The following is a 19,781-nucleotide window of genomic DNA, read 5'->3' on the forward strand; positions in this document are numbered from 1 at the left end:
CCCACTACCAAGTATTACCTTCATTTGCACTTTACAAACATATATACACCGGGAAAGCATCAACTTTCCAAATCTGGGGTTTAGGCATAAACTGAGAAGCCACAAAATTGAATTTTTTTTTTATTTTTTTTTTTGTCACGTGGAAACATATCAGAGCTGTATATTCAATCCTGTTCCTCCAGTGGGTTCTCTTAGTACTTGGTACTCTCAGTCTGTAATACTGCAATTCTTAGAGTCTTACCTTCTTCGAGAAGAATATTTTAAGTAGTTTTAAGTGTATTTATTCAACTGCTTCCTATAGATACACAACTCTGCATGCCATTTTTCAATAAGAAAATTGGACTTTGAAATATATTCCTGCCTTAAGGAACTTACATTCTTGAAGCCCAGGCAAATATTAAAAAAAAAAAAAAAAAAAAAAAAGACAGGAAAACAAAAAAGAAAATGGCAACAAACTTACAAACTTTGTGTGCTGCTGGAAGATAAGAATTTAAATGTTTCACAGAAGTAGAGTTACCAGAGTCATTAACTAAAGGATATTTAAAGAAAACATGGAAATTTACCTTAAAAAGGCACTTTTTTTACTTTAAAAGCCTGGAAGTTCAAGGAAGGCCCTAAATCATTATGTCAGTAGCAGGAAAATAAGAGTCAATGAAGGAAGAAAGTTGGCAAGGTCTTGGGTTTGAAATCAGCAGGAAACAAAGCAATGACATGGCTTATGAATAGTTTGGTTAATAAATTATAATTAGTAATAAGCCCATGAATGCTTAGGCCCATTAAATATCTTTGTTCCTTTGTACAGCACAGTGGTTTTTGGATAGCAGTTTATAACAGCATAGATTGATAAAATGCCATAAAAATTTGACCTACAGTGATAGTAACGTTTGAAAGGCCTTACAGCCTCTGGACTTAGGCTTATGTTTGTAGTGGGCATCAACAGCTAATCTGTTAGCAAACGGTGCAGTGTTTCAATTTTGGTTGTCTAAACAAGCCGGCTTGTAAATGCTCTTGCTGAAGTTTAGGAAGCAAAGGATACACAAGATACTCTGCAGAAGGTAAATGTTACTGAAGAACAAACTTTCCATAGAAAAGAGACACTTGGTGATTATCCTGGTAGATGCTAGTATTCTTAAACTGCGGGCCAAATTTTAGCAACCCAGATTTGAGACTCCTTGTTTAATATGGCTTGTAAGTGTTTCTGAGCATTGTAGCTATAGCTTGCTTTATAGAGTTGATTCACTAAGACTAATCAGAAAAGTAGCAAACTAAAAATTCACAACTACTTTTATTTAAATCTAACACAAAATACGTTTTACTAAAAAGCCCTTTTGCAGTTTCACCTTTACTATAAAAATGGGGTTTCTGCAAAATAACTTCAGGACAACTCCTTCAAGGACCCTGCTCCACTGCATGTTGTTTCCGCTGTTACAGGAAAGAGAAGGATGTTGGTTTACAGTGGTCAGAAGCCCCAGGAGCAGAGGAAGGGAGAGGATGCATGGGCAAGAGCACCATGCTCTTGGACTATCCTTTGCTATGTCCCAAAATCTCATGAATGCACATTCCCAGCATTCCAGATTTCCAATGCAAAGAACGGACAGCACTTACTTCAGATCAAGAGAAATAATGCACATCAACAAGAAGAAAAAGGGAATAAAGAAGTTGTATGACTCAGACACTCAGACTAACATAATTCAAAAGGAGGATCCCTGCAAGCTGGCAGGTGTTCAGTCACACTAATGATGCTGTAGAAGCAATAGTAGTATAATTTCACACTTGCAAACCTACTTTTGTGATGATTAGTACATAGCTCCACTAATTTGAAATGTAACTTGAACCAAAATCATCCTGGCAAGCATAGCTATGCACACTCTTTCTGAAATGATTGTGATATAGAGATTCTCATTTCATCTTTTGTGCCTCCCCAAAGGTATTCAATATGTTAAGCTGAACCAAAAATACCCTGATGTGGTTCATAAATGCTTTGAATTAAAACAACCAAAAAAACCAGATTTATCCAGCCTAGTATCAGACCTAACTGAGGCTCCTATGTCAGCACGTTTGCTAGAAACTTTCCAGATAAGTAGTGCAAAATAACAAACAACTCCAGAGGTGCTTGTGACTATTCAGGGGGAGAAGTGGGCCTCCACTGCAAACAGCAACTGCAAATGGGATTGAGGATGGTCCCTTGGCCATGAGAGTTTTTGTTACAGCTCTGTTGTGGCTTAGCACAGTCAAATCTTGCTGTGCAATTACATCAGGGAAGAGTGCACTAATAAGAGAATTGTGTTTATCACTTCAGGTTCCTCAAGATGAATGGACTGGATACACTCCACGAGGGAAAGATGATGAGATTCCCTGTCGACGAATGCGTAGTGGCAGTTACATCAAAGCCATGGGGGATGATGACAGTGGAGACTCAGACACAAGTCCAAAGCCATCTCCAAAGATTGCTGCACGGAGAGAGAGCTATCTCAAGGCCACCCAGCCATCCCTTACAGAGCTCACCACCCTCAAGTAAGTCCGTGTTTTCCTATATCATATAGAGCTCACCATTAAGACATACAGTTTCTGTTCCTGTTTGTTTTTACTCTTTACTTCTAGGTACCAGTGAAGGGAAGTATTTAAACAAGTGTGTTCAGTCATGCTTATTTTCATTGGGTTTTTTCTGAACAAGGGTCGATTTGGAAAATGTATTTCAATGTTATTCTGAAAAGGGACCCTAGTACCTGCGCTTTGAATTTGCAAAGTATTTCAACCTGCTAGTGTTAAGTGAGTATTCAGGTATGTACAATAGGTCTGTTCTTTAAATACTTTGCTGAATTACAGCTTTGGCCTGCGAAAGCTTTGCATAATTGTGTATTTATATATACTCAACATGTGAAATCAGCCCTAAGCTAGTCTTCGCAACTCATCAGGGAGCATCTGACATTTAATTCAAAAGAACAATGACTGTCTGAAATTAGACAAATCCATGGTTTCCTCTCTTTAGTTCACTCAGAATTGCACTGTATTTTTTTGAGAAATATAGCCAAAACTGAAATGTTTTATTAATTGTTTATGAAAGCTTTACTCAAGAAGAATGATGAATTTATGGGTTTTTAATGTCACTTTGTGTTTTTCTTTTATTTGGGCCTTTTAAAAGAGCCACCCAAATTCTTATGAAAATTGCACAAATGGACAATTTTGGTATTAGTGTTTTATTTTAAATTATTCTAAAATTGAGAAGTCCCTAAAGCAAGAAAATAAATTATATCCATAAAAGAAAATAGTGTGGATTTAAATCAACAACTGTTTCTGTCTGTCTTCTGCAAAATTCATTGCTATAATAGTGAATCATAGCTCACTGAACCAAAAATAACCTAATTTTAGTATAACTTGCCTAAGGCTGTAGCTTTAAAATGGAAAAAAAAAAAAAGAGCTGTATCTCTTCTAGTATCTGTGATTAGTGACAAAAGACTCCTGCATTTCCCTCATTAATTTCCTCTCCTTCCTTGTCCTCCTCTACCCCATTTTTTTCCCAGAGACCTTATCTGAGAAATAGATTTTAGAGAAAAGCGTTTGATCCTTGTTAAGAATGTCATGCTCTTGACATCAGTGATGAATAGACCAGAAGAAAAAAACATGCTTATTGCAGCTCCCCATAGCAGCCTGACTGACTTTGTCTCAGGGGGAGCCAGGAATTGCTTCTGCTCTGTCCTTCCATTAGTGTCGAAAGGAGAAAGCAGTCTCATTTTCTGCAGGGATTTTCATAAGCTAGCTGGCGCTTGCTCAAGGGATCCAGTGATTTCTCTCATCATCCAGCAGATTTTACCACATCCTTTCCTGAGCCAAAACTCAGTTATTGCAACCTCTGCAAGGTGAACATCAATGTTGGGTACGACCACAAACTCCATAAAGCCATGCTTTACGCATGGACACAGTATCAGGCACGGAGCTTAATTCTTTTTGAGACTTTAGAAACATATGTTCCATAGTTCCATAATATGTATGTGAAGTAAAATGCATCAGTGAGTGTATTTGCTCTTGGTCATTTCTGTTCTCCGTAGATATGAGATTTGCAAAAGAATATGGAATTATTAAAAACAAAAAGTCCTGCATGTCCCTGTTCAGCCACAGAGGATGTTAGATCAGAGGGCCTAGGCAGCAGAAGCTTTTGGGTTTAGCTTTGAAGTCAATGTAATTCAGCAAAGTGCTTGTACAAATACTTCATTTCACATATGTCTTTTAATCCCTTCCTATTCAGGAAAACTTTTAGGAATGTGCTTAATTTTAAGCTGCATTCTGTAAAATTCATGTAAGTTTAGGAGCTATGCAGAAATACGGTATAAATCACAGGGTAGAAGAAGGAAGGGGAAAATGGTAAATATTAGTAGAACAAAGAAGAGGACAAAATATGAAATAACTTTTCTTTTTCAATGACTTTTCAGCATAAATTGGTATGAAGTAGGATTATTTCTTTTAATCTGTGATGATACTTTATAGAAATATCTCTTCCTGGGAAACCTTTCCCCTTTCAGAGACAGATTGTGTAGTACATAATTATGTATTGCTTTTATTTCTTTCTGCTGAACATGATAATTTGGGGGGGGGGGGGGGGGCGCAGGCAGGAGGGCTTGTGAGAACTAGCCAAGTGCTTGCTCTGGGAATTGGAGTCTGCTGTTAAGCTAGGTCTTTTTTGCAGACTTCTTCATACTTTCTTAGTAGCATAACTTGACCTTGACCATGACATTGCTTGTTCATCCTAGGGCTACCCTGATTACTCTGAGAGTTGTGATAGAGTTTTGCTGGCATGTCAGCCAGAGACTAAATTAGGGCCCCTAACTCACTAAATATAGGTCATCAAGGAATTGTGTAATGTGTGATAACAAGTTATTTCCTTGGCTTACTGTTGACTTGAGTTCAATTTGCACCTGAATAAGACCTTTAGGGAAATGAGCCAAAAGCCACTCTAGTCAGCAGGCAGCCTTTTACTGACACTAGTGGACTTTTTAGCTGACCTTGCAGGACATTATTTACACGTTAAAGCTGAGTGGTATTTCACTCCTTTAATTATGTTTTTTTCTGTCGGTGGAGAACAAGGCACCTTGTGAAAGCAGTATTTCTACAGTGGTAATTGTCAGGGATCTTCTGCACTTCTTTCTGCTGCTCTTTCTCTGTTTTCTGTATGCAGTCTCTAGTTGGCTTCACAGTTCATCTTTGTCAGAGCAAACAACTTAAAACATGTTGCTTTTTGCTTTCACTGTTGTTTTTGAGGGGAATTTTCATCTTGTGGGACTTTTCCTCTCTGAGTACGTAAAGTCTAATATTGGTCTCACAACCCACGCTGTTCCTTCCACCTACCTACCTACCTACCATTGCTCATGCACCTACTCTTCTAAGAAAGGATTTTCATTATTGCCAATGTTTCTTTTTATATAAGGAATAACTTTTGAACAGCACAACTGTGTCATACCTCCTTTACGTAATACAAGTTTATTTTCCTGGTTTTGATGAGGTTTTTTTCTTGCTATACCTTACAATCTCCCTCCTACAATATTCCTCCCATGCCATGGTTTCCATGTGGTTACAGCACATGTGTCAAATGCTATGGTACCATTCTGAATAAAGCACAGCTTGCTGTGATCTTGAAATGCACACCCTCGCTGCTGTACTCTCATACTACCAGGAAGTAAGCAGCTTTTTCTCTGTCTTTGCTGGCAGTATCCTCTTGGTGTTTAATCTTTCACAGCCTAGATGAACTGATCCACCTGAAAAAAAAGTGACATTTTCTTGCCTATTCCTTAAAATGACAGAAGTTTATCTTGCACTTGTAAGCAGATGGAAAATGCACTGGTTAGCTCACTTCTATAGAAGGTGCAGGCAACAGATCACTGACATTTCTGTTAGAGCTAAGCTTTATTCAGGACATATTCCTTCACTAGCTATATGTACCTTGGTTATGTTTAGCCTGGTTTTCATTGGAAAAAAAGTATGCAATTACATTGTCTGTCCACATGCCAACCTGTCACCTCCATCTCCCAGTAACTTTTGAAACCATTGGCCAACTTTAAGCAAGTATGCTAGAGAGACTGAAGTCTGAAAGGTATGAAGTTCCAGCAAACTTTATGAAGATCCGTAGTTGGATAAGGCAGAGAAAGATCTGCAGCCATCTCTTACAATCTCTTGAAGAAGAATGGGCAAAGTAGCTGGTGAGTCAGCACACAGTATAACCTGATGGCAGCACTTTCCCAGCCTAAAAGATGAGGAATATGGAAGGGACTGGAAAACTCTGTTGTGGACAAGAGGTCTAACAGATGGATCCTGTTACCATAGTTTTTCTATTTCATTCTGCTCCTCTCCTCTTTTCCACCGCAAGCACACTCACTCCTTAAAACATGGGTTCACATTCTGCTTCATAACTCAGTATTGCTGCTACTGTGGGGACTGCAGCCACTTGAGTCTTCTTCACTTTTTTTTAATTTTTTCTAAAATATTACAGTGCTTAATGGTAATCCATTTGTGGACATTTTACAAGGATTTTGAGTTTTATATGGTTGCAGAATTGTTCCTTTGAACTCATATTTGATCATACAAACTTTTTTCTGAGACAAGTTGTACTCTCTGATCACCACCATATTGACAATTTCAACGATCTCGATACTTTGGAGATGCATTTGTAGAACTTGTATAAAAAGGAGAAAAGGAAGAACAGAAATTAGTTTTATCTTAACAAATCTTTGTTTTTAAGGTTTTTTAATAGACACACCATGTTTTTCCAGTCAGCCGTGGCTTGGAGAAACACAATAATAAACACCACAATCACTTTTTAATGGGCACCAAGTTACACCACTGATGATGAAAAGAGTATGTGAGCATATAAGCAAAAAGCATTAGGCTTTTCTCCTTTTTATCCCATGGTAAAGAATTTGTCTCTGTAACTTCCATCATAGCTGCATCTGTTCCTGTGATTTACTGCATAGATGAGTGATCCTTAGAATAAACCAACCAAATCCTAACTTTGAAGTTTATCAGAGACATTCCAAAAATAATATCTCAAAATATGTGGATGTTATTTGTGTACAGCCAGGCTTATATTTTTTATGTGCTAATACAACAGCGTTAAGTACTTTCTACTTGTATGTTTATGGGAATCTGAAGATAAAATTGTTTTGAAAACCCCTGTGCCATTTTTCATAATATTCTATAAAATCACTGTAAACGATCAAGCTCAATTAAGAGGCAGAACCTGGTAGCAAACTTAGTAACAGTGACAAAAGCAGAAGAAAGAGGTAGATCTGATTTATACATCCTGAATTCCAACTTTTCATCACCTGTCTGAGAATTGGTCAGGTCAGTTCCTGGAGGACAAGCCTTCAAGCTAGGGTCAACCAATATTACAAATCAAATCTTGACAGAGTTGCAGGACCAGCTCTGCTAGGATGACTTGCAAAAAACATCCAACCACCCCATTGTTACCTAGTATAAGATATTTCATATAGAATATCCTCTGATCCTTGTAAAAGTCAAAGAAATTATGATCAAAATAGTTTTATAATCTGCAAAGCTCTCAAATCATTTTGTAGGGTGGTAATTTGTGGTGATCAGGAAGAAGGTGATATGCACACATGGGCACATTCATATAGACTGATGGGAAGGTAAAGTGCATCATGTGCACTGAGTGAATTAATGGTGAAATTGCATGATGTCTGCTTTCAAACATGATGCTAGCACTGATGTGAATGAAAGGATGAGCAAAGTTCCAAAAGCTTGTTACACTAAAGACAGCAAATTAAATGTCACATGGCAAGGATGTTGTTAAAATGATGCTGGAGGTCATTACAGCTTTCATGTTCCTATAGTGATGCAACACGTGTTTGTGTATGTAGATATCTTCATGATTTCTCAAACTGAAATATGGAGCTCTCAGAAAACTATGGAACAATATAAACTCTGGGGATGGTTCTCACACTTTCTCAGCTTTTCTAAAATGCTGCTCTTGGGAAGTGTCCGTACTGAGGGAAATGGTAAGGGATGTAAAGATAATTGTAGCCTGACACGCTGGCTAGGCTGTTCAGGCATTTGAGCAAACTGAAGCTGATGTCCTTACACTGCACTTCATCATACAGCATAGCACATATGCCATCTTGTTCTTAGGAATAAGGTCCTATTTACTTTAAGGTGTTTCTATGTTATTTTACATTACTATAACATGTCCCAAAATATTGTCCAGAAAAAGGTGCCATATAAACAAAAGCATACTTTTTTTTAAATGGAAGTGTTGTCCTCATTCTGCTAGAATTAATGAAAATGTCCCATTAACTTCACTGGCTGAGATCACAGATAGGGGGAAGGGAGAGGGAAAATATGAGGTGATGCAATACCTCATCTTCCTTATGGTGAATATTTTTAGACACACGCAGGGAAGCTTGTTAATTTTCTTTCTTGTTGAGTGACTTCCAGTTAGGGAACAATGAGTTTCCTAATTAGTACAACAGGAATAAGTCTGATTAATCTTTTATTAGTGTTTTACAGTATGTTTTACAGTGTGTTTCATTGTTTCATGTTGCAGTCTCTTTTATTTTCATCAAACCTTTAACTAGTGAAAGAATTGTTTCCATTTTCCTTGAGGTGTGTTTTGTTTGTTTGCTTGAAGGGGGAGTTTTTTGGATTTCCCACAAAAGAGACTGGAGCATCTCCATGAGCTTTGGACATGCAGCTGAAGGAATAGTATTATGGAGCTACTGTTGGCCTAGGTAGTAACTTTCCCAGCCCACAGTCTCTCATGCATGATCTATTACTTAGCCTTTTGTTCATATTATTGCAATCCCTTCTCTCTTCCATCTGAAAGCTAGGGAGAAGCTCTTGGCAGGTTTCTCACTTTTCAGGCTCATGTGTCAGGTATTATTAAGTTCAGTGAATAATTTATAAGTCAGAGGAAAATTTGAAAGGCAAGACAATAAAAAATATGTTTATTTTGAGGTAGTAGGTGGGCATACCTCTGGAGCCAGTGGTTTCCTTATGGCAGTTGACATCTGGTTTATGTACATGATATTTAAGGTGCAGAGGATATTGATTTATTGAAGGAACTTAGAGCTTGGAGCTTTTAATGAGCAGTAGCAACTATCCACTGATGGATATATAAAGCATATTCAGTCAGTTAATGCTTAATATCACTGATGGGCATGTGAGAAAACTTGTGCCACATGGCAGCTTCCCTTCTGGTCTTTGTGTCCCCTCACACAAAGGTATGTATGCCTTTACAGCACAGAAATGAACCCACTCATCTCACTGTACAAGCCTCTGTGGAGATGGGGCATTCCTACAGTTCACTGAATAGTACATAGGCAGGATGGGCACTCCTCCTCTCTACTTCTGTGATGATCCTCACCAGTTTATCTTGCAATGAAACTGAGATGCCCTAACTATCGCAGTCTCACTGCTAGCAGACATTGTTTATCCCATCGTAAAACTTACCCTTGTGTCAATGTACACCTAGCTCCATATGCCCTGTTACGTCAGTATTGTCACATTTGTATAAATATTGTTATTTCTTGTTTCTCTAAGATGAAAAGTCATAATTTGGTTGTAATCTGTGACCTATACTACAGTTGTTGCCTCACTTGTACTTTTACCTTTACTTGCTGAAATATGAGGCAATGAAACAGTTACAATTAATTTACATAAGAATGAACATTGGCCAAAAAAAAAAAGCCTTTAACTTTGCTAGTCAATATGTGATCTTTTGGCAATACAGGAGCACAGTTTTGGAAGTCAATAATTTGCTAAAGAAAAGCTGCAACCTCATTTATGTGATTGCCTTACTTGCAGAAATGAAAATCCTTGTCCTGTATCTAGTCATCTGGCTCAACTTCACACCAGATTTAGCTTTATGTTAGACAGAGCTACAGATGAAAGTGAGGACTTCCAACTTTTTAGCTTCTCTGAGTTAAATCCTGTAAACATTTATTCATTTTAGAGCAAATTATTTTGGTGAATTCAAGTCCATCCCATTGTCTGTTTTCAAAAGCAAGGCCTATGGCTGTACTTTATGGGTCAAATGGGCACTTCCAGGGCTTGCTTTATGAAACACAATTACAATCACTGAACCAAGAGGTGTGTTGCAGCCATCTCTTTCAGGATATAGTTTTTACACAGCCAATCTGCATGTTTGTGTACAAAACTGGTCTCATTTATTTTTAGCCCTACATCTGCCTAACTACTTAAAAGGTTGCCTCAGAAATAAACTTAATAATGTCCAGTGGGGACAGGAGAAGAAATACGACCTTAGACTGCAAGGACATACACAAGCTACATGTTAGGAAAATTTTCCTAATGGTAATGGTAGCTAAGTGCAGGAGTGGATTGCCAAGAGAAATCACTTCACTGGACATTTTCAAGAAAAGGATAGAAAATGTCTGTCAGGACAAATTTAGGTATTGCTGATCCTGCTTTAGGGTGGGAGGAGGGACCAAATGACCTTGAGAAGACCCCTTCAGACCTATCTTTTATGGTTCTCTATCTGTCTTTCTCAGGCTATTGAATATACCCACTATCACTGTTCTTCATTTTCTTAACTTACTCTTTAAATACAAAAATAAAATTCTCATCAGGACCAAATTATTCCTGAAGGCCTGTTGTTGAATAGTAAATATAGATAACCCACCCACAACAGTGCTACGTAATTCCTTCATGTATTTTAGATGTTATTTCATTGCTAGCATTTTGAAATTATGTTCCGACTGCTGCCAGCCATACCATGCTTGACTCTCTGTATGTGATCTTGTACTATCTGGTTTAGTTTGCTAAAGGGAGCTCAGCTGATGTATTAAATTTGCCATGCAGAAAATTCACAGGCATAAAAAGACACGTGTGTTTGCACAAAATTCACTCTGGAGTCCTTAATGTCCAACATAACAAGACAAGCAAACAGGCAACAATAATTAAGTTACTTATTCATAATAATTTTCTGTTCTGATCAGCTAGAAGTGCAATATTCCTTCCCTGTGAAATGCTGAAGACCTTTAAGATTAAAAGTGGAAAAAGTTAAAATAGTGTATTTTGCTTTAGTTTTCATATGAAATTACAAGACAAACTGTTTCTGCAGGCATGCTTTGGGATAGTCTGTTAATTTGCATCATGTTAGGGTGAGAGAGAAAGACAACAAAAGTGAGTAATTGTTCTGCCCTTACAAATAAAAGATACTATTAATATCTAAGTCATGTTGATGCCCAGTCATTTGTTTCTTGTATTTTCTTGTGTTTGTATTACTGCTAAGATGGAGTAACTTTCAACTTACTTTACTAATTCTTTGCTGGCTTGGGTGCAGTATGGGGTGAAGGTTAGGGGCAGGGGGCAGCAAAGAAAGCATGTGGCCCCTGGCAGCCAAGGCACTGAAGTAGGGCAGCATCAGATACCACTCTGCTCCCAGTGACACACACGGATGAAAGTTCATCTGAAGAGACTCGACATTTTAAAATCTCCTCTCCTCCTAATGAAGTTACAAATCTTTTCAGGAAAGGAGAAATTGGGGAAAATCCTTAAAAAACTTTCTTACATTGTGCCTGCTTTCTTACTCATTGTATACCACAAAGCTAGAGAACTATCATATGAGCACTGCTTGTGTTATTTGCTGGTGTGAAAAAAATATTTTTGTTGAAAGCACCTTTGCAGCAGCTACTGAGTTCCTGTGAGAGATTTCTATGGTTGCATCTGTAGCTGAGTTGCACGGCAATTTCCCATTCCCCTCCAGAATGGCTGTGCTACCTGACCAGCCTGCACCCCAGCTGCCCAGCAGCTTTCCCTGCAGCAAGCCCAGGGACCACAGAAAGCACTAACTGGTTTTGTCGTCCCCAAATGCCAGCAGCCACATCCAGAGCACCCAAATCCTTCCCTTTATTTAAGTGATGTCAGGGTGGCAGCCATGCTTGGGTTGTGTCTGTGCAGCTCTGCACTGTGACAGTGATGTATCATGCTGAAGGCAAGCTCAGGAGCTTTCACAACTAGTACATAAATCTCTACTGGTTTATATCTGACAATTGCTATTGCAAATCTGTGCTAAGCCTTCATTACTCTACACTTGAAAGGAAACCTTGAAAAACTTCTTTTGGAAGGTAGTCCTCCTTGGGCTAGTCCTAAAAATGTTCACAGTTACTATTTATTACTTTATCACACCAAAATAGGCATAGTAGAGACATTTATTAAAACTCTCTCTTGTAATAATCAACATTTATTACTGTCTGCATAACAAAAATTGGCAAATGTACTAGAATGCAAAATAATACAAGGTTCATCCTTCATTTATTACTTACATTCTTTGTTTTACAAAACTTAAAACTGCTACTTTGCTTTTATCACATTTAGAGGAATAATTTTGTTCTGAACTTTGTATAAATCTCAAAAGCAAGGATACATACATAATGCAGAAAACTTACAACCACTCTGGGTGAAATGGTGTCAATGACGACATTGACTGAGTCGTGATTTCATCTCATAATATTTATGTTTGTAGTAGAGATAGAAACTGCATTTATAAAAGCTAGAATGGGGGGGGGGGGGCACAATTTCTGACTTTGAAAAGGTCTTTTTTCCTTATTCTAGTGGGATGTAGCCAACATGTCATTCAACAATCCTCATGAAGTTGCAGTCAAAGATGTTAGAAATCTCAGAAACATTGGCACTGTCTAGTCAATAGGGTCCAATCTAAATGTCTAGCCATGGATTTCAGACTGGTGCAGAATCTGTTGGACTCATCTCAGTCATGTGGCTGTAAGAGCTGTGAGACAACAGGGCTTTGGCAGAGATTTGTTGCTTAGGCTTGTTTGAAATGCTGGTGAGTCAGGCTGTGCCACTGCAGTTGTTCAGTCATTTACTGTTGGGTGGAATGTCATTTCTGGCAGAGCAGTAACTCTCTGTCTATTACTTTCCCGCCCCCTACTTAGAGATCATTTGATTTAGGGCACAAATTAATTGCTGTTTACCTGTGATGAACATATTTGAATTGAGAGGGAGTAGATGATGCCTTATTCAAGTAAGATGTTAGACTGACAGTGGCTGGAATGAATGTCAGCACTATGTCACTATTTCTGTTCCTTTCTCTTTTCTTTTCTCTCTCTTTTTCTTTTTTTAAGTGATTTCTTAATATTCCTAAGTAACAATCCTCAGTACTTAGCTAAGCATCCTTTCTCCATTAAAAGAGCCAAGATTTGCATGAAGAATACCACATCTATCCCTTCATACAGTGACAGAACGACCTGTTGGCTGTCAGCTATTTCTATATTTCCACCTCCCCACTGCTTATTTTATTTCCTTTTTTAATGGATTTCACACCTTTGAAAATAATGCGTGTGTAGCATTCTATTCTGCTTTCATTTATTATAGCCCTGACCCTAACACACTCTTCTGCTAAGATTTTTATCAGTGGTGATTTAATTAACCTTTTTCACTAGTCCTGTTACTAATATCATCCTTATGAGAATTTCACAGCCCTTTTATCCCACAGTTTCTAGTCCTGACTAGAGCTGGTCTGTTGCTAGCACTCCTGGATCCTTCTCTTTGCATCCTTTTCTCACCCGGGAGGCATGAAGCTTGTGTTGGAAAATGGCTATGCCTTCCTTCATTTTGGTGCTCCATTGCTGCTACCATACATGTGGTTGTTAGTTGCACTCAGTCACACTTCAAGCTATCTTTGGAGTAGTTTCCTGGGCCACTGGGTTTGCTCCCTGCTCCAGTTCTCCGGACAGAAGTTGCCGCGGTGGTCCACGACCGCAGCCTGGCAGCCGAGGTGCCCTTGCCATTGACCAGTGGTCAGGCAGCCCTTGCACACCGATCCCTGTGCAAACATGCATAAATGCCGAGGAGGCTCTCTCCTATCAGCTCTAACTGTCCCTTCTCCAGAGAAGTTAATCAGATTCATTATATCTCTGTGATGACTGCAGTATCTGCCTGAGCATTTTGCCTCTGGCAGAAGATTGACAAGACTTCTTTTTTCTGTTGAAATTGCATGTTGTGACTATATTTCCTTCCCCTGTTCTCAGAATCAGTATGTCCATATAATGGTAGCTTGTTATTTAATGTAACTAGTTCCCTTAAGGGCAACAGCCCAAAGAATAACAAAATAATCCATTTGAAGTTCATACAAACAATGAATTGCCTGAACAGCTGTCTCTTTAAAAACAGGGCTGTAGTTTGATGTTGATGTCACAGACATTCTTCATCTTTTGAATATGCTTTCAGATTACGTGTTTTGTTTTATGTACCTCCTTTAAACGATGTATGTAATAGATAATAATAATATATAGAGGAAGAATCTTTATTTTTAAGGAATATTTTTAAAGGAGAGGATGAAATAAAATGGATATGTGATACTTAAAACACTGATTTTAGAACTTCTTGATGTTTATTTGCAAGCCTGTTTTACAATATTTTCAATTATCAATATTTTTAAAAAAATCTAATCCCTTCTCCTTTTTCTGGAGAGGAAAAGTAAAATTAGTCTTTTTTGTAGCCACAACCAGGTAACAGCTTGCTTCTGAGCTGAATCTTACAGTTTATATTGTACTATCTTGTTTTTCACAATTAATCCCTCAGTGTTTCTATCATGGGTAGCACTGAAGCCAGCCAGAATGGGAAGGTTAGATCTGATCTAGGTTAGATCTGAGATGAATGTAAATCCCCTGTCCTGCTCCCTGGGCTACCCACTGCCCCCAGTACAGGCCTGAAATACCCACTGGGAGGGCATCCCGCTCTGTGGGGAGGTATGCACTGTACTCGAAATCAACACTGGGATTTTTACCCTGAGGCAAGAGACCTAATAGGAATAAGGCACAGAAAAATGAGCGCTGACTGTTTCTCTGAAAGTCCTTGGGAATACTATACAATTGGGAACTGGGTCCTCAATACTGGATTCTGCAGTGGGTTGTTTACAAGTCTCAAGTGTAGCTTCTGAGCTACGAAGGTTTTTTTCTCCCTCCCTGACAAAGTACATACAAAGTTTTAAATGTCAGCCTCCTACCCAACACAATGGGATGATAACCTCTGCCATGAATTAATCAAGCTGCTTGTTAAAAATACTATCTTGCCACTGTTCTTCCAAGTTCTTTTGAATTCAGCGAAATTTAACAGCTTTCTCTTCCATAAAATGATACACTAAGGTTAATTATAGTTCAGGAACAGTCTAAGGTATGATTTGGCTGCTCGGTGTTTTTCAGGTCTAAAAGAGCGTGAGGGGTGCACCGGAACAAGCGCCTGGCTTGTGTTATTCCCGTAGGGAAAGGGAGGATCAGTCGAGCAATTCAAATGAAGGACTGAAATTGCAAAACTCTCAGGTGTGGTGCCCCTTTTTCTGCCAGAGGAGAGCAGGGTGATGGGAGAGTCTCGCCTCCACACCTACGCACGGTACCTCCATGGCAGGTAGGCTGTGGCCTCGGGAGCAGGGGCCGAGGAAGGAGTGGTGGGCACCCCACCACTGCTGCTCCCTGCCTGGCCTCTTCCCAGCTGCGGATGTCAATGTGCCTCCAGCTCTGGGTAAAAAGGGATAATAACACTCACCTCTTGCACATCGGGATGTCACGAGGATTGATTCATATGCAGCTAGTGCAGCAATTATGGAGCCTTCTAAAGAGGCTGCAGAAATGCTAACACAGTCATCAATAGTCATTGCCCCCTTGCTCTTAGGTCCTGTTTTGTACTCCTGAAGCAAGGCTTGTGGCAGCATTTCCTTGTGCTCACCAAAATGCCTGGGAACAGCCCCACCATATTGCGCAAGCAGCGAGGCGTGGCATGGGGAAGTTAAATCATTCTTGTACTTCCCTGCCGGAGGGGGAGCTGCAGAGGCTGGTGAGACCTCAGCCAGGGATAAAAGGGTCAGTTCTTGTAGTTCCTCCCCCACTGTGCTTCCCATCTGCATCCTGCTGCCAGAATGCTCTCTTCTCTCTTTCCACCTGGTGTACGTATTTGCTCTCCCAGTGATGTGTGAAAGCCCAAAGGGGAGCACACTACTCCTAGGAGTAACAGTAACTCATGTTGCATTTTGCTTTGTCTGTTGAAACTCATAGGTACTACCTTCTCTTAACTTGACACATCTCCCCCTCTCATACTGCCATGCAGCCCACACCCATTACTAACATATGTCTGAGAGTGGGTCAGATACTTCCACAGAGGGTAAATGATAGATACATGCTTCCCTTCAGATAGTCCTACCTCTGCTCTTCCCTCTGTGCCCTGCCTACATACGCTAACTCACGGCTTCCCACTCACTTCTCTCTAAACTTTCTTTTTATTTGTTACCCTTCACACTATAGCAGAAGGGAATCTTAATTATTTTTTTTTTTCCATAGGGAAGGCCTTCAGAGCTAGGAAAAGATATTTTAATACATCTCAGAGCCTGATCTGCCATGGTATGTGCTGCACAGAGAAGCAAGCACACCACACATGCTGAAAATCACAGTCTGGTTGAGTGGAGGGAGTTCCCACTGTATGCTCTGTGCATGCCTATTGCTGGAAAACCCGTGAATCTTCTGATGAAAAGCCATTTGGAAGGCTTCGAGAAACATCTGTCTATGTTATTGTCTCCTTATTTCTCTTCTTTGGAGAGGGTAGACAGCAGCACTGATGGTCCTGTGCTGATGGCAGCCTAATCACCCACTAAGAGCATGGTGCTGCCAGGGACAGTAAAACCCACAAAAGCTAGCAGAGGAGCAGTTTTCTACTTGCATCCCAAGATCTTAGTACACTCACAACACAGATTATCCATGAGCTTTCCAGTCTTTTTATGAACCCTGCTGATCCATTTTTTTCTGCTGAGTTTAAGCTTGTTTTTTTCCTGTTTGGAAGGGCAGGACTGGGCCTGTTAAGCAGAATTGTCCTAGGTTGAGGGAAAAAACATGACTCAGACTTTCCCATTGATAGACCTTCAGCAAAACTCCAAGATTTGACCTGCTGAACATCTAGCAATTACCTATCTAATTAGTTACTTATCTTCAGATAAAAATGACTTTTTAATATTATTTAGTGTTTTCCTGTTACTGAATATCTTGTCATCAGTGAGTAGTGAATAGCTGTACACACAAAAACATGCCTTCACATACCCAAATTGCTTCCTTTCTGCTATAAATGGATATTTAGCATAGTTATCTGTAATGAAAGGAGCAAGACTGGTAATACAGCCATTGAGTGTGTTATTGTGTTGGACTTTTCTTTGGTTCCTACTTTCAAATAGCTTTATTCTTAAAGAATATGGAAGTAACATTTTTAGCAAGTTGCCAGTTTCTGTATGGAAGGAAAATGCCTTTTTCAACCCCAGTGCTGACCTGCTTTTTCTAGTCACCAAGAAAAATACTTTCATTCATGAAAAGCACATAAAAAAAGCTTTAAATCCTACCACTTTTGTAATGATATGCTGAATCCTATGAAAGCAAATTGCCCTATGAATCCTAATTAATTGGAAATGAGGTCCACAATTCATCTGGGCTGTAAAAATCGGAATATATTCTAAGATATAATAGATGTGCAGCATCATTTTTATAGGTTTTCTGTTTCTTGAGTCCTTGAACTTTGTGTTCATGTGCTTTCTTCAGCAACTGTGAAAACTCAAGCGTTTTTTCCTTTAACTGGAAAGGTTTTGCAAGCCTCATGAGATGATCTTTGAGAAAAACAAAATGCATTGCAAAAGCATAATAAATAGCAATCATTGGCAGCACTAGATTATTCCTCCCTCTAGTGGCTGGCTGGCTCCAGTGAGAATAAATGGAGCTCTTTATTAACATCTTGAGGAATTATTCCATTAGCTTAGCTACTGGGAACTTACTTTTCAGGCTAGTATCCTCCAGCTCCCTGCCTGCTTGCTAATCCACGGTGCCTCCGTGTACACATCTGTGACTATGTGATGTGACCAGCCTTTCAATTTTTCAAGGCCACCTTTCCACAGCGTTCTCAAGCTTTCCCAGTCCCTTCCGTACATTATATTACATGATTCCCAGTATAAGTCAAAGAAGGTCACCCCACTTCTATTTCTGTGGTTCCACATGGTACATCGCACCAAATCCAGGTAATTTATCACAGCTGATCCATGAAGTATGCTAAACTGAAAAAATGATGAATTTGAGGCAGCTTAGTTTGTCTAGTCATGTGCAATACTGGGAACTGTGTTTGGACAGTGAGCAGGACGCTAGTGCTTCCTCCATCTACCTGGACATGTCAGTGCATGCTCATACACCAGTGGGCAGCTCAGGCGCGTTCATGTTATTAAGATACACCAAACACATACCTTCATGGATAGTTCAGGAAAATGTAAAGGATTTGCAGAGCTGGAATGCTCCACTTAATTTTGCCTAGCAGCACCCCCTACCTACTTAGCTGGAGGGACAAAATTCGGTGGGTTGACAAATAGGCCCTTACCTGGCACATCACAGGAGAAGCCAGAGTCCCAGGATGCTGAGCAGACCTTTGAAGGTGGCCCTGTGCATCCTGCCTGCATGCAAAGACATGCTGGTGTTCAAACATCATCAGACAGGTCTCTGCCCTGTTGCTCCTGACAATAAGAAATATATTATCATAATGTTGCTGTTTTCCTAATCAAGGTGACAAAAAATCTGAGCAGTAAAAATAGGTGCTGTAAGTACAACAGCCATTTAAGGAAACCATCTAAGGAAGAGGGTACTTACTCATACAATGCAATTAAATTATGTAACTTCAGGGCAAAATTGCAGCCCCCCGTCATAAGAGTTGTGAGGCTTGAGAAAGTAATATATGTTTCATTATGTTTTGCTTAAAATTGACATTATAGGCATTAAACTTTTCCATAGCTCACTGAAGTTTTATTAGGCTGGAGATCTTTTCAAGGAGTTCTGTCTTACCTCAGCAAAACCATTGACTTGAGATGATATCATAAATCACCATCCACAGTCAATAATGGTTTTAATCAAAAAATGCATTTCTTCTAAAGTACCTTTTGACCATCACACCAAACATTCTTTACTCTTTATTAACCAGCTATTCTGCTTTATGTACAATATCTGTTTATGGGGCTGAAGTTTATTATTTTGGTCATTCTGTCACCTTTGCCTCCAGTAACATAATAAAAATACGGTGCCACTATTCTCTGCCATGAAAGAACCTCAGTCGTGTTTGCTAACTGTAACTCAGCATCACAAAGCCACCTGAGAGGCACTGCAGGGAAGTATTAACACACCTGTTTTCTGAGCCTGAGGCTTTATATGACTCCTCCTCCAGGTCACACAGCAAATTTCTGTCAACACTGAAATCCGAACCCATGAACCACAGTCCATTGCCCATGGTTTTAAATGCCAGGTAGAAGTTATTTATCCAGAAAATTTTAGAGGTTTGTTTTGTTTGGGTGTTGGGGTTTTTTTTCTGTTACCATGTCTTAAACAAAAGTATAGATATCCAGGTATTTTCATCTTCTGAGTAGGGCAGAAGGCCATCTTCAGCTTCACCACATATCGTACCATTGTGTTCTGAAAAGGAGAGGGGGTTTTCTTAACTCATTCACAAGTGGTTGGTTGATTTCTATGGTATTGAGAGCACACTATTAATCAGTCCTCTGTAAGGAACTAGCTTTATTTCTTTCCCTATGCCGACACAGATGTTTGGGTATTTTTTCTCTTTTTTGTCTGACCTTGCTGGGGTTTTTTTGCTTTAATTTTTCATTGGAAAAGAGCAGTGTCCCAGTTCAGTAAACCACATATTTTAATTCTAAGCATGATAATTGAATTCAAATAAATACTTGGAAATACTTAAGAATGCCTACTGTTACAGTCAAGAAGCCAGCTGACTTTCAACCTTTT

General features: G+C 39.3%; 1 protein-coding gene across 3 annotated transcripts in view; it reads left to right on the forward strand.

Annotated features, from left to right (window-relative positions):
- Positions 1–19,781, forward strand: part of DLGAP1 (DLG associated protein 1) — a 262,013-nt gene that overhangs the window by 133,245 nt on the left and 108,987 nt on the right. For all 3 annotated transcript variants that reach the window (XM_075023063.1, XM_075023065.1, XM_075023064.1), the window contains one exon: positions 2,300–2,514. In XM_075023063.1, coding sequence (XP_074879164.1) covers positions 2,300–2,514 — 215 coding nt within the window. The remainder of the gene's footprint in view (positions 1–2,299; positions 2,515–19,781) is intronic.

The sequence above is a fragment of the Buteo buteo genome, chromosome 3 (assembly GCF_964188355.1).
Source record: "Buteo buteo chromosome 3, bButBut1.hap1.1, whole genome shotgun sequence".
NCBI lineage: Eukaryota > Metazoa > Chordata > Aves > Accipitriformes > Accipitridae > Buteo > Buteo buteo.